General features: G+C 42.3%; 1 protein-coding gene across 1 annotated transcript in view; it reads left to right on the top strand.

Annotated features, from left to right (window-relative positions):
* Positions 1–13710, top strand: part of si:ch73-383l1.1 (receptor tyrosine-protein kinase erbB-4) — a 238891-nt gene extending 225181 nt beyond the window's left edge. The window contains exons 21-28 of the mRNA XM_062414855.1: positions 3135–3290; positions 5396–5471; positions 5725–5871; positions 8865–8962; positions 9094–9264; positions 11550–11835; positions 12869–13066; positions 13451–13710. Coding sequence (XP_062270839.1) covers positions 3135–3290; positions 5396–5471; positions 5725–5871; positions 8865–8962; positions 9094–9264; positions 11550–11835; positions 12869–13066; positions 13451–13710 — 1392 coding nt within the window. The remainder of the gene's footprint in view (positions 1–3134; positions 3291–5395; positions 5472–5724; positions 5872–8864; positions 8963–9093; positions 9265–11549; positions 11836–12868; positions 13067–13450) is intronic.
* The last annotated feature ends 318 nt before the right edge of the window (positions 13711–14028 follow it).

Raw genomic sequence — 14028 nt, 5'->3', positions numbered from 1 at the left:
TGAACATGTAAGAGTATATTTGAAAAATAATCTATAAAGAACGAGAAAAGAAGTCCTGCCACTACTGTTTTCAAGTCACCTTCCATGGGGTTTGTAAATTACAACCTCAGTGTTCAGTCTCACAGTGTCACAGACTTTAAGATCCACTTCTGTTAAGTCCACAGGGGCTTCAATCTGTCTTGCTGCAAATCAGCAAGTGCTTAAGGGCTTTTGATATGAATTTCAGGAGCCTTTCATGTGGATTGTTAGTGTCTCCAAACCTACAGACTTTTCAAAAGAAATTGGACGTAGCTTCAGTAATGTCAATAAATTATATTGCCCTTGTGCATAAAGATACACTTTTTCACATAGATTTGTTGCATAACAATATTAACTTTAGAGTTTTATTGTGCTTGTAAAGAAACTCAGTGAAGATCCATTTTTGTACATCAACACATACATCAACTTTCCGTGAAATGTCAACCCTCAACACATACTTTGAACTTTAAGTTCAGCAGCACAGTGGAAAAGTTTGGAGTGGTGCACGACACAAACTGAGGCTCTTCCTCTGAAGTGGGCAGTTTTGTTTTCTCCACAGAGAAATAATGGAGAGAGAGAGCACAAAGTGATTTTGCCATTCAGGCAGGCAGGTAATTTAGTCATTCACCATTTATTCAAGGTGTTGTTGAAACTTGAAGTCAACAGCTTTATTATGTTTGTGTTTTACTCAGTTTTCTTTAACAAAAAGGATTAATTCAGTATATAAATGATTTGGTGACAAGTCAGTCATACACAGTTGAAACAGCTGAAAGCTACAGAGCGTAAGAAGGAGGGAGAACATTTTAATATTGTTAACCAAACAAAACATGGCAGGTTTAATGACTTCCTGTATGATCTACAATATGTGAATTGCGTAATCATGGATTATCAAATCACAAGATTTTCCTCTGCCATTTTTAAAAGATCTCAGGACTGTGGGGATTGTGACATTTAACCAGGACCCTCTCGACCTGAAACCAAGCCTGCCCCCATATCTTCCGCTGGGGTGCCTGTGTTTACCGCCCGGAGTGGCTGAAAATGAATTGGCTCCTTGAGCTGCTGTACATTTCCCTGTCAGTGCGATGGCCTCCCCTCATTGCCCCGTCACTTTAAGTCGAAGTGTATTAATGGACTGTGTGGGCCATTGATTCCTAATTCCTCTCGACGTCAACATCGGGGATAAATATTGCGTGGCACGGCCGTCTTCGGGCTTATTGTAATCAGCATTGTTATTGATCGCCTGCCCGAATCCCCTAGAAGTAATCTATTTTAAATACACTTTCAGTAAAAGGGGGGTGTTTTGGCCTTTGTCCCAGTGCATTGTTCTTATATTGGTGAGGAAAGAGGCACAGGAGCTACTTAAGCAGAAAGAGACAGAAGATGAGGAAGTGTCCCAAACTAAAAAGAGATACTGTAGACAGCAAGAGACATGCAAACAGACTGACAGATAGAAATATTGCAAGAGTCACCAAGTATGCTTGGTGAAATATGTCTTGCTTTTGCGTATAGGTGGTCTCTGTCAGTGTGTGAGTGTGTGTGTGTGTGTGTACAAGTGTGTGTCTACGCATCTGTCTCAGTGAGGCCGGCGAATGATGGATGAGGGCTCAGCCAGCAGCTAGCCAGACGTCTGCGCTATCGATTTATCCTCACATTCGTCTGGGAGGAGGCGGCGCGGGGCGGCTCGCCACAACGAGCATTTCAACACAACTTGCCTCAGTGCGCGCACACACAAACACACAAACAGTGCTTTCACTGTAAGTATTTCAAATAGGCAATGATTCTCTTGTGCCAGCAGAGGCGTGGGCCTTGGTTGAAATGTTTCATTGTCTGCTGAGTACAATGACTGCCTCCTTCCTCACCAAGGTGTTTTTATTGATCCACTTGCAAAGTGGCATCCACTTGTTTAACATCCAGTCTAATACACTTCAATTGGCCCAGCCTTGCCTGCCTCCCTATTCATTTGGCTATTTTGTTCAGCTATGAGCACAAAAGACGGAGAGGAGTGTGTCTGTGCTTACTTGGCCATGATGACATGTGTTTGTATTCATGAAGAAAAGTTGGCGTATGTTGGTGTCCCTGGGAGCTGGTGTGTGTTTCTGTACTCACAGGATGACGTAAATCCTTGTGTGTGTGTGTGTGTGTGTGTGTGCATGTGTGTGTGAGAGAAAGCACGCTCGCATGGTTGCAAATAGATTTTTGTGCGGCTGTCAAGAGTCCAAGCTCCGTCCAGCCCATTGAGCAACAAATTATGGCTGCAAAGCAAAGTTGCCACTCTCTTAGCTCAAGGCTTTGTTTATTTTCTCAGCTTACTTGCTTTGCTCACCGGGTGTTCATAATCAACGTTAACAAAATTGGAAGGACATCCATTGTTCTCCTTGCTTAGCCATCTTGAAAATAGCCCCAGTTACCGAGGACACAGAGGCGACATGTCAGTGACACAATCTCAATTATGACTGAACAAGATTACACTTGAATTGGACACATTACAAGAAATAGATATTGATTTTATGCTCTTTAAGACATACAGCCAGTACCTGTTTTATCTTGTAGTCATCCTAGCTGCTTGGTCCAGCTTTTGAATTGCACATTAGTAGGGAATACGCTCCTGCACAATGTACTTTGCTCTAAATATAATCATTAGCAACTGTAATATTTCAAATATGTTTCATCATTTGTAATGCAGGAATTTAAAGACACTGAACGTCCATGCCTTGTAAAAATCTGAGGAATTGTCTCTTGTGTTCACACTGGATTCTGTGCCTCTCTGTGGATATGATAACTGTATCTCAGAAACCGTGGAGTTGAGAAATGTTGAGTTTTGTACTATTTGTTTTGACATGCTGTTCTGCTCTATTTTTCTGCTCATCAAAAGTCTATATTTGTGACTTCCTGACATATCTGAAATGCTATAAAAGCTGCCAAGGACTCAGTAATATGAAGTATGTTAATGATGAAAGATTGAATCTGAATGTCTGCGTGGGCGTTAATGATGATGACAGTTATGACAATCATTTTATGTTAGTGTTGACATTTACCGCATCGACGATCTCAGGCCATTCAGATCAAGGAAACTGCTGCTTTAGATAATTCCAACTCTCACTTTCTCCTCCTCTCAGGGGATGATGTACCTGGAAGAGAGGAGGTTGGTCCACAGGGACCTGGCCGCTCGCAATGTGTTGGTGAAGTCGCCCAATCACATCAAGATCACCGACTTCGGCCTGGCACGGCTGCTGGACGCTGATGAGAAGGAGTACAACGCAGACGGGGGCAAGGTTGGTGTAAGTGGAGGCGTGTGCATGTTTTTGTGTGTGTACAGTACTTACACATCACTTTAACACACATGTAAAGATGGTTGACATATATGGAAAATAATGCATCCAAAAAGTAATAAAACATTAGGTCACTGCTGGTAGACAGGGAAGTGAGACTTGGGGGAAGAGAAGCGAGAAGTATGTAATTCTAGCTTTAACCAAGGTGTATAATTGATCAAATGCTAATAGACTAATGTTTAATATATAAAAAGTAAAAAAAGAGAACACATGTTTCTCATTTCAAATGACCAGACCATAAATGTGCAGCTGTTAACATCAAATAACCCTTAAGATACCCTGACATAACCCTGCTCAGATACTTTCAGGGACTTCAAGTTTAGAAGACAACATTTCCATCACCCTCAGGTTTCTCTACGATCTTTCATTTTAAATGTCAGCGTAGCTAATCACACCACACAGCTGCCGTCATTAACCTGCATTAATGTTTATTTTGTCAGACGACTTCACAATCATGAAATAATGATTTTAATGATGTCTCGATGCTGCAGCACTATAGGACTTATTTTTCGGCCCCTGGTTAGCAGGTAATATTTATAACCCGCCATCAAATCACTGTTTTATGCTCATTCTGTGAAAAATGCAAAAATTAGATCACCTAAATTCTATATATGTGATAATGGAGAGCATAAGGAGGCAGAACAGAGGAAACCAACCAAAAGAAGAGGAAGAAGGAGAGGAAATTTAGCCATTTTCATGTTAGATATCAGGCAGTTAAATGTTGATGGAGATCTTGGAGACCAAAACAACCCGAAAACTCTTTACATGTAAATAGCATTTTCAAATATAGCCAGTTAGAGTGGCTGCAAATTTAGTTTTGAAAATAACTGAAGTGAACCACACTGTCTCTGCATGAAATAAATGCTGAGCAAAAATATGTAGTTTGTATCAATTTCCAAGCTGTGAAAACTCTTCTGGTCGAGTAAAGTCTGGTGAACTTAGTTTCAGTAAAATACAATTTGGAAACACTTCATCCAAACAAATATTGCAGCCACATTTCCAATCACTTTGTTTTGTTTGGGGACCCAGGCTGCATTAATCAGACGCCCCTTCTCTTTTCCTCACTGGAGACTTGCTATGCAAATTGTCCTGATCAACTCCCTTTATTAAATTGCTGTGTTCATTGCTGCATCTATTCAGCTTGAGGCCTTGAGGTAGCCACTGCATCTTGAGTTGGTGTTGTTATCTTGTGGGCAGAACGAAGAAAAAAAGAAGAAGATGTACTTTCATAAACCACACCAACCTAGTCTGAGTGATTGACTCCATGTTGGTATTCACTGATGCCCTGATAAATGAGAGCTGTTGTCAGCAGATCTCCATGCTTGCCATAAAAATAGACATGCCACGGGAGATAAATCAACAGAGACGAAATTGGTGGCACCGTAACACATTTCCAACCTGAAGCATTTCATTTCCCCTCTTCTCGTTCATTTCCCTGAAGAGCGAGCACGCGTGTCAGGCTTCCACACAAACGGAGGGGCTTGTGTTTGAAATGGCCGCAGCGTGTACATGCATGTGCATATGTGCGTTCACATGCAAAAAGCTAGATAATTGCCTTGTTCAGTGGACTCTACATCTGAAAATACCCTTTAAACTCAATATGGAAATCATATGGCAAGTAAGATATGTTGATGTGTGACATCGTCCTTGTCAGGAATGTCAAAGGACCCATTGTTATTACTATGTCACACGCAGCCTGCTGTAAACCTACCCGGCTATTGAGATCATGTGAGACAAATGGCCAATACAATCTCATTTAGTATCTTAAAAAGCACACTCATTATTGATGATCCCGGGGTTAGACTGAAGCTAATCAATCACAGTACTTGAGTAATATTGACCAAAGCAAAACTATGGTTGAAAGCTCTGTCGATTTCCCAATATTTCACAACAGTAGAGCAAAATAGCCTAATAGAGTGATTCAGGTTTAAATATAAAGAAATATACTATGATAATATGATACATGTGATACTAATGAAGCAGATTTTTTGTGTGTGTCTATGTGCTTCATTTATTCTGAAACCCCTTCTCTTTCTCTTTCACCTCAGATGCCTATTAAATGGATGGCCCTGGAATGCATCCACTACAGGAAGTTCACCCATCAGAGTGATGTGTGGAGTTACGGTGAGTGCACAGAAATTAAAAGCTAAATGTATTATTATTCATCTGTGCAGTATGTAGACGTCATTGTTTCATATGCCCATACCGGTGGGAGGAAAGAAGGCAATGACCTGAAATCCTGTTTCCTTTATTTGCATTTTCGCCCCCTTATCCATCTGCTTATATTGTTTCTGACACGTCTTTCTTGTCTCACCTTCCCATCTCTATCTGTCTGTCTTGCTCTCCTTCTCTCTTCCTACCTCATCACATCCTCCAGGAGTGACCATCTGGGAGCTGATGACATTCGGAGGTAAACCATACGACGGCATCTCCACGCGGGAAATCCCGGACATCCTGGAGAAAGGGGAACGCCTTCCACAGCCACCCATTTGCACCATAGACGTCTATATGGTCATGGTCAAATGTGAGAAAACACACACACACACACACACACACACAAAGACACCCACATACTGATATATCTACTCTACAATCCAAGACACTCACAAAGAATGTGCACAACTAATAAAATTCATAGGAAGAAAATTAATGCCACCAAAGACCCTGGGTGATATTGATAAAATGTCAAACTTTATCTGTAACCAGCTTGAAAAGTCCAAATACATTCTCATCCTGTTAAAAAACATAACGCCATAAAGCAGTGCTGCTCACTGATTTGAAATATTGCCCACAATCCCCCAATATAGCCAGAGATATTAATTGCCTAGATATAAACAAAATAGTAAAATCCATGGCAGTATTGGAGACAGTGTTACAAAGCAGCACTCCACAACAGTGAGCGATTGTCATCCTTGATTTAAATAGAAGCCCCTCACCTTTTTTTCTTTAAAAAAAAAAATCATGTTTATACACCGCAACCTGACTTGAGGTGTCACAGATGAGTTGCAGTTTAATAAAAGGGTTCATTTTTTAATATTCATTCTGCAAGGCGTTATTTGAGCTCTGGGATTTTGAGTCAAGGCTGGAGGAGGAGTTGATATGTAAAAAGGAGAGAGGAGAAAACAAGTAGTCAGAGGAAAAAGAGAAGAACCATGTTGTAACGAAACTCCGATGAGATGCTGGTTTTTTTGCTCTGCAACATGCAGGCCTGTCCTCACTGGAGAGAGTCTGCCCACATCTTTGTCCATGTCATCTTCCATCTGGACCACCAACTCTCCATCCAAGCCTATACTTCTCATCCAAAAACCATCCTTCTCCTCATCCGCCCCAAATTCTCCCATGTCTCTACCATCTTGCACTCCTTCCCCTGACTGAATTCAGATGCCCAGTGCTGGTGTACACGCCTGCACAGGGATCCACCCTCCCATATTTCCAGGAAACGATCCAGCCATACATGCCAATCCATGCTTTGAGCCGTGCCAGCTATCGGCTGCTTGGCTATCCTCTTCCCTGCATCAGTCTGTTAATCGTTCCACCCTGTCTGAACTCAGAGAGACTTTTCTGTCACTCCTTATCCCCTGCTGTTGGCTGAAATTCTCATAAAAATTACCTCAACTTCTCTCTGCTGACTTCCTTTTTTTTAAGCAGTTCTCCATTCTTGTTCTGTTAAATTATCTCTTTTTTTTCTTTTCTATGTAACTTATTATTAGTTGCTTGTAGCACTTGAATTCAAACTGCACTCATTGTTAGTCGCTCTGGATGAGGACAACAGCAGAGTGTTTAAATGCCAAATGTGTTGAAAGAGAATGATGTGATGCAGCTTGGAGCTTCATATCAAAACATATTCCCAAGACGAAAATGTTAATCCAACCGAAATGTCATAATATCTAATTGTTTTTCTTCCAAATGAAAAACTACTGCCAATGGCTTTCGACAGCACAGAAGCAACCATAAAAGCCCTCCGGCAATTTAGGCAAATAACAATGCCAGCTCTTTCTCCCCTGGAGAAGAAAAAAAAATGTTATATGCTATATAAAATGTATATAGACAAAAGTGTTAGAAATGCTGAGAGGTCAAAGGGGCTTCATTAAATTAACAAGTAGCAAAATGCTTAGTTTCCCATTTATTCCTGATTTATTTGTAATCCTTTGCGTTCCTTGTATCAATTATATCCAATATAAGGCTGATTATCCTCCTAACATCTTTGAAATCTTGGATTCATTTTTACTCACAGTACAATGCTACTCTCATATATCTGTGGTGTGAGTGTATTTAAACAAACACAAAGGTATGTGGTGACGTCAGGACGATGATCTGAAATAGTCAAAACAGGTCAATCACTGAGTCAGACTTCCACAAGGGTCATGCTGCCTCATTGAAAGCCAGAAGGAAGCTGGGCAATTGGCCGCATTAATTCTAATTACATGTTGACTGAGAGCCGTTGTTTGTGATTTGGTGTGCCGTCACACTGTGTGCCCCGCTGCCTCTGTGCCACCCCAATAAAGATGAAATAGAGTTTGATTGCCGGAGTAATTGCACCTCATTTAGGTAATGTGCCTGTGCGGGGCGCTAGAAGCGGAAATTATATGAACTGAGCGAAGACAGACAGGCCAGAAAACAGAGGGTCAGGGCTTATTTAAGGAGACAGTAATGTGGACAGTCATGGTTTAAAACAAAACATTAGACCACAGATTATTCATAACTGTAGCAAACAATTATATTGTGCTTAATGTGAAATTAAACACTCATATTTTGTGTAGGATTGCACCCAGACCCCACTATAACCATCACTGCTGCAGAAAATAAAATAGGGATGCAGACACTGAAATCAGCAACTCAGTTTGCTTACTGTCTAATCTCAGCTGAGACACCACCTGGCCTCTCACTTCACCTTCAGGGGGTTTTGTCTGTTTACTGCAGTTGTGACCTCAGGGAGAGGAAAGTGGGCTGGAGATCAAAATGAAAAACACTTTTTCCCTCTTCCTTTTACTTCTGAGTAGCCCTTGAGCAGACCCTCAGAATACAGGGAACTAAAAGTGAACACCTCGCTTGCTTGTTCAGTGTTTTCTAGTAAATAAATCTTAAATTAATGCAATTTTACAGAGTATGCTTTTAAAATGCACCTTTTACAGAACTTTTATTGGGATAATACATTAAAAACATCACCCCATATTTTAAAGATACGGTGTACGTTTTTATGTTAAATATCTAGAAATAATATTACTAGTGTTACATGCCAAGACTGAACCAACAGCAGTAGTCTACACAAATGCAGGCTACTGACAAACTGCCAAAGCAATAAGTAATCAACACAAGCCATTCCAGTAAAATGGCAATAAACTATCAGAGAAACACACAAGATTAGGAAACCACTGAATGTTCTTGGGAACACATGTACACAAATCTGTAATGTGAACACAACTTGAGTTAAGACAATATCACTCACAATCTAACCTGTTCCTTGTCCTCTTCACACTCCCGCTACAATGCTTCCCACTCCATCCTTCTCCTTTCCAGGCTGGATGATTGATGCAGACAGCAGGCCGAAGTTTAAGGAGCTTGCCGCTGAGTTCTGCAGAATGGCCCGTGATCCCCAGCGATACCTGGTCATCCAGGTGTGTTCACCTCAGCAGGCTCATTGTCAAAACATTCGATAACAAGGCTCTCCTGTGCAACCATCCGCTTACTGGACAAATGTATGTAGTGTCTGAATGAAACTTCAATTGAAATAAAAATATTTGTTCAGGGTGATGACCGCATGAAGCTTCCCAGCCCCAATGACAGCAAGTTCTTCCAGAGTCTTCTGGATGAGGAGGACCTGGACGACTTGATGGATGCTGAGGAGTATCTGGTTCCTCGTGGTTTCAACATGGCTCCTCCGTCATACACAACCAGGCCTCGGGTCGACTCTAATAGAGTAAGGACACTGTTTAAAACATGTGCAAAAAGCTGAAAGAAAATGTTTTGGATTGAACTGTCACAACCTTGAAATGGTTAAAAAACTGCTGCAATACTTTGTCTCTGAGCCTACTTTATGGCAAAAATAGTTAAATGCGGAATATGTCTTAGTATTAAATCTTAAGGCATGAATATAATCTTATATTCAACTATAATCGTTTTTATTTAATGAGTCATATCTCTTCATAGAAATTCTTTTAAGTGTACTGATTTAATTTTATCCTCAATAGCATTTTATGTTCTATCCGTTCTAAAACAGCCCAACTCACTGTCCTCTAAATACTCAAGGTGGTAAAGAACTTCCAATACACTGATGATTTTCCTCTGCTAATGGGCCACCTCCATCATTTCCATCCCGGTGTGTGTGGCTTAAACCGGGACTCTTTATGCATTGGGTCCCCAGGCCCCAGGTTTCATTACTCAAAGCTCTATAAGCAAATAACAGACGCTCTCTTAAAATGCCGGAGCCGTTTACTAATAGACAATGAGTGCTGGTTCGGCTGTTTGCTCGGCATCGTGCACCACATGCTGCTTGCCCAACGGCTCTGCATCTTATGCACCTTTACACTTGTGACCTACCCGCTCGCCAGCAGCTCTTTGTTCCCTGACAAACACACACATACCCCAAAAACACACACACCGTAATCCATCCAGAGTCTTGTGTGTTCAAGGTCAAGACCCCTATCACGAATTGAACCTCTTTTTATTATGCAGTCAAAAGCTCCTACATGCTCAGACAGGGAAAGCAATTCATTGTTAAAATCCATGAGCTGGTTGACTTTGCCAGGGGAAGATAGTTATTCAGGTTGCGCTGCCGCAGACACAGTCCAGTACACACGGTTATCTTATCTAAGCTGATTTGCTCTCACGCCCATACTTGAAAAGGAGCGGATAATGACTGGCTTTGAAGAAGGGATGAGCCACGAAGTTTGGAGGAGGGGGAAGTTGATTGCAAGAGAGAAGTGTAGCACACAGCTCCTAACACTACTGTTAGTTGAGGTAGTGCAGTACATTAATAATTAGTTTGTAAAGATTACAGTTATACTGGACCAAGATCAGAGGGTACCCGACTCGAACAAGATGCGGAAAAGGCTGTTTGCAATATTCAACGACCACATATAACAATAGGGTCAGTATGCAGTTCTATTCCACAAAGACTTGGGTTAGCAGGTCGGCAGTTCTTGGCTCTGGGCTCGTCAATCCAGGGATCTGGAGCTCTCATCTCTGTTGGATCAACTTTAAATCAGCTCACAAAACCTGACCTGCAGTCACTGACATGGCCAGAATTATTCATTAATTAGTTGCCATTCTGACTTGTGAAGAATTATTAATTCCTCTAACTTTAACAAAATATATACATCTAATCAATTAGCATAGTTTAAACAACCTTTACAGTTAATACATTGTTGAGTAAAGTAAAACTCACTATACCAATGAAATAGAATATCCAACAAAGAATACCTTTATATGTTGTTTCATTATTAACAGTTCAGTAGCTAGGCGGGAAGTGGCTTTATTAGGTTCATGCACCACTGAGCAACGTTCATAGGAATGCACAGAGCCCCTCCTCCAACGCTGTATCCAGTTCTCTTTATCCATCCATGGAATAGGTGGGCAGATATAACCCCAGGATGTTTCCTTTTTTCTGTTGCATTTTGTAGCTTTGCTTGCTGTAATTGCTGCTGTAGCGCTTGCAGTTGGCAGGAGTGCAGAGGAGTAGGCCTGGGCTAAATAGCCTACGGCAAACCAACACAGCACCACAGGAAGCCCTTCGCTTCACATGTCATGTTTTGTATTTTCTTGTGGGTTTTTTTGTTCTTTTTTGAGGTTCTGGTGTTTGAAATGTAGCTTTGCCTGGCTGCCCCTCACAATCCCTTAAGGCTGATGACTACACCAACAGAACTTTGTTGTAGAATTTTACTTTCAACAGGGAACTGCACATGTTAAAAGTCTCCCTTCATTTGCTGCAGGTGGTGTACAATTGGCTCAAATTTGATTATTTTTGGCATTCATGCCATGCATATGTGTTTTGATTCAATTGAACTATGGTATTATTTGATTATATTCTTTTAATGATATTGCCCCAGCTCTTCAAATACAAAATAGATGTTAAGAGCCATATAAAACAGGCATCAAAGTTTGTGTGTTTTAGACCAATGAAAATCCAACCTACAGTACAGTTTGTTCATGAATATCACATTTCATTTTTCTTTTCATTCATCAACAATCCCCTCTGTACTTCAGAACCAGTTTGGCTATCGTGATGGAGGTCCAAACCCTGCAGAAGGTCCTGTGGTGGGGGCCCAAGCCTGTATAAACCAGGAAGCTGCAGTCGGCCAGGTTCCGGCCCTGGAGGACCAGCGCTGTAACGGGAGCCTGCATAAGAAGACGCTGAGCCAAGCTGGGGGGGAAGACAGCGGCGGCCAGAGGTACAGCGCTGACCCCACCATCTTCCTGGGGGAAAGGGCTTCCAGAGGGGACACAGATGAGGATGGATACATGACCCCCATGAAAGACAAGAGCTCCTCAGGTACTGAGACTGTGAATTCAATGTTACATCCATTGAAATCACTTAATAGTGGCCCAGTGAGTCAAGTCAGGTTTATTTTACAGAACAATTTTAACAAGCACAATTGTTGAAAAGTGTTTTACAGAAACTAAAAATAAGGTCAGGTAGTTCTGCAGCCCTGCGGGGTATTTTGTGGTGAATATGCAGAGCCTTTTAGGTGTTTTATTGAATCCACAGCACAGTGTAGGCAATATTAAATATTCAAATAGTTTAACCTCATTATGTTAAAGTAATTTCTAGGAGAATACATTTTCAAAAAATACTGTAGTTGTACATGCAAATGGTGGTATGGTATGGTCAATGGGAATAAACCTCATTAATAGATCAACTACAACACAAATGTGCTGTTCCATTCCACAAAGACAGTAACATCATTTAAATGTAAAATATGTGCGAGTATATATAGTGACTTCTCTTCTAGTGCACCTTTTACATGTTCTGTCATCAAAATTCTCATCAGTCTCATCAGCGGTAGTGTATGTCAGCTACTACAGAGTCATATTTTGCCTTTGATCACAATTCAGTCAATCAGCCCTGCTCTTACACTATCATCTTTGATTTTTAAGCAGCTCAAAATATAACAAAGCCCAAAGCAAAATGCATCTGATGCAATGTCAAGGAGCAGAAGAGTGGGAAAAATCAATAGGTTTCGCACCCCACTATTATAGCGCTTGGAAGCAGTGAAGAGGGGTCATTTGCTGGCATTTTCGCCCCGGCAGATGGAGTTTCCCATGCCAAAGAACTGCTGGCAAGTTGCCTGTATGGTCCTGAGTGGCTGCCATTACCGCCATTATCATCTCCATCTCCATCTTCTCCCCTCATTAGCGAGTGATCTTTCTCATACTCTCTTACAATTTCCATTTCTTTTGTTTTCTCTATTACTGATCTAATTTCTGTGGATATGTTGCTTGTCTGTCTTATTCTCTCATAAACTTCCTCTCTCTTGTTCTCCACATCCCTGCCCTGTCTCCCCTTTTCTGATTGACTGCTACAGAATACCTGAACCCGATTGAGGAGAACCCATTTGTCTCACGACATAAAAATGGTGAGATCCATGCCTTGGACAACCCGGGCTACCACAGCACACCGAACAGCCAGCCCAAAGGAGAGGACGAGTACATCAATGAGCCCCTCTACCTCAACACCTTCCACAGCCCTGCCGAGCTGGGCCTGGAGGTCCTGAGGAGAAATGGTCTGCCCCTTCCCACCCAGCCATCCTCTTCCATCTCAGTCACAACCTCAGGATCCCACCTCCCACTTACTATCCAGACCAGCCTGCCCCACTACCCCCTCCCCACAGCCCAGCCTTCTCCATCTGGCATGCCCTGCCACCACGGTCCACCAGTTCACCTTCTCCACGCCCATCACACCATCAAACCTGCAGGACAACCTGTCAACCCAGGTGGTGGCTCTACCATCCAGAGCCAAACAGGAACTACTGCCCAAACCCAGGTGTGCCAGTCAGGTGTCGTGTCCTCTTCAGCCACCATTGGGCACGGTAGCCTGCCAGCCTACCAGATCCATGCCACCACACACCCAGCCAGCATGCTGAAGCACGGAGTAGGACAGACATCAGGTAAAGCCACTGGGAAGAAGCTGAAGGTGACCTTTGACAACCCAGAATACTGGCAGCACAGTTTGCCTCCCAAATCATCTAACCAGGCGGCCCCTGATGGTGCCCAGGGAGGTTCCACGAATGCCAAGCTCTTCTATAAGCAGAACGGACACATACGGCCGGCAGTAGCTGAAAACCCTGAATACATGTCCGAGTTTTCCCTGAAATCTGGCACCGTCTTGCCGCCTCCACCCTACCGGCAGCGGAATACTGTGGTGTAGATTGTTCCACATGATAAACGTTCCTCAATCTGATGCTAGAGTCAGATTGAGGAACGTTTATCATCTCCAACAACCCCGACATCCTCTCCGGTCCCACTGTCTCACGCAGAAGGGAGCAGCCACAACCAGAGCTAGCCCTAAACTCTTTCCAAATAATGTGCCATCTATTGTATACCGTAGCGACATCAGAAGGAGGTGGACCGAACCAAGCCGACCCGACTCATCCTTCACTACATCCAATCCAGTCCATTTATGTTCTGTAGATAGAAACTGCGCTCCGAGTCTCTGAGAATGTGAAGGTTTGGGTAGTTTTCGGTA

Source organism: Scomber scombrus, chromosome 24 (genome assembly GCF_963691925.1).
Source record: "Scomber scombrus chromosome 24, fScoSco1.1, whole genome shotgun sequence".
Taxonomy (NCBI): domain Eukaryota; kingdom Metazoa; phylum Chordata; class Actinopteri; order Scombriformes; family Scombridae; genus Scomber; species Scomber scombrus.
The sequence above is the reverse complement of the archived record's forward strand: the minus strand, read 5'-3'. Positions and strand labels throughout refer to the sequence as shown.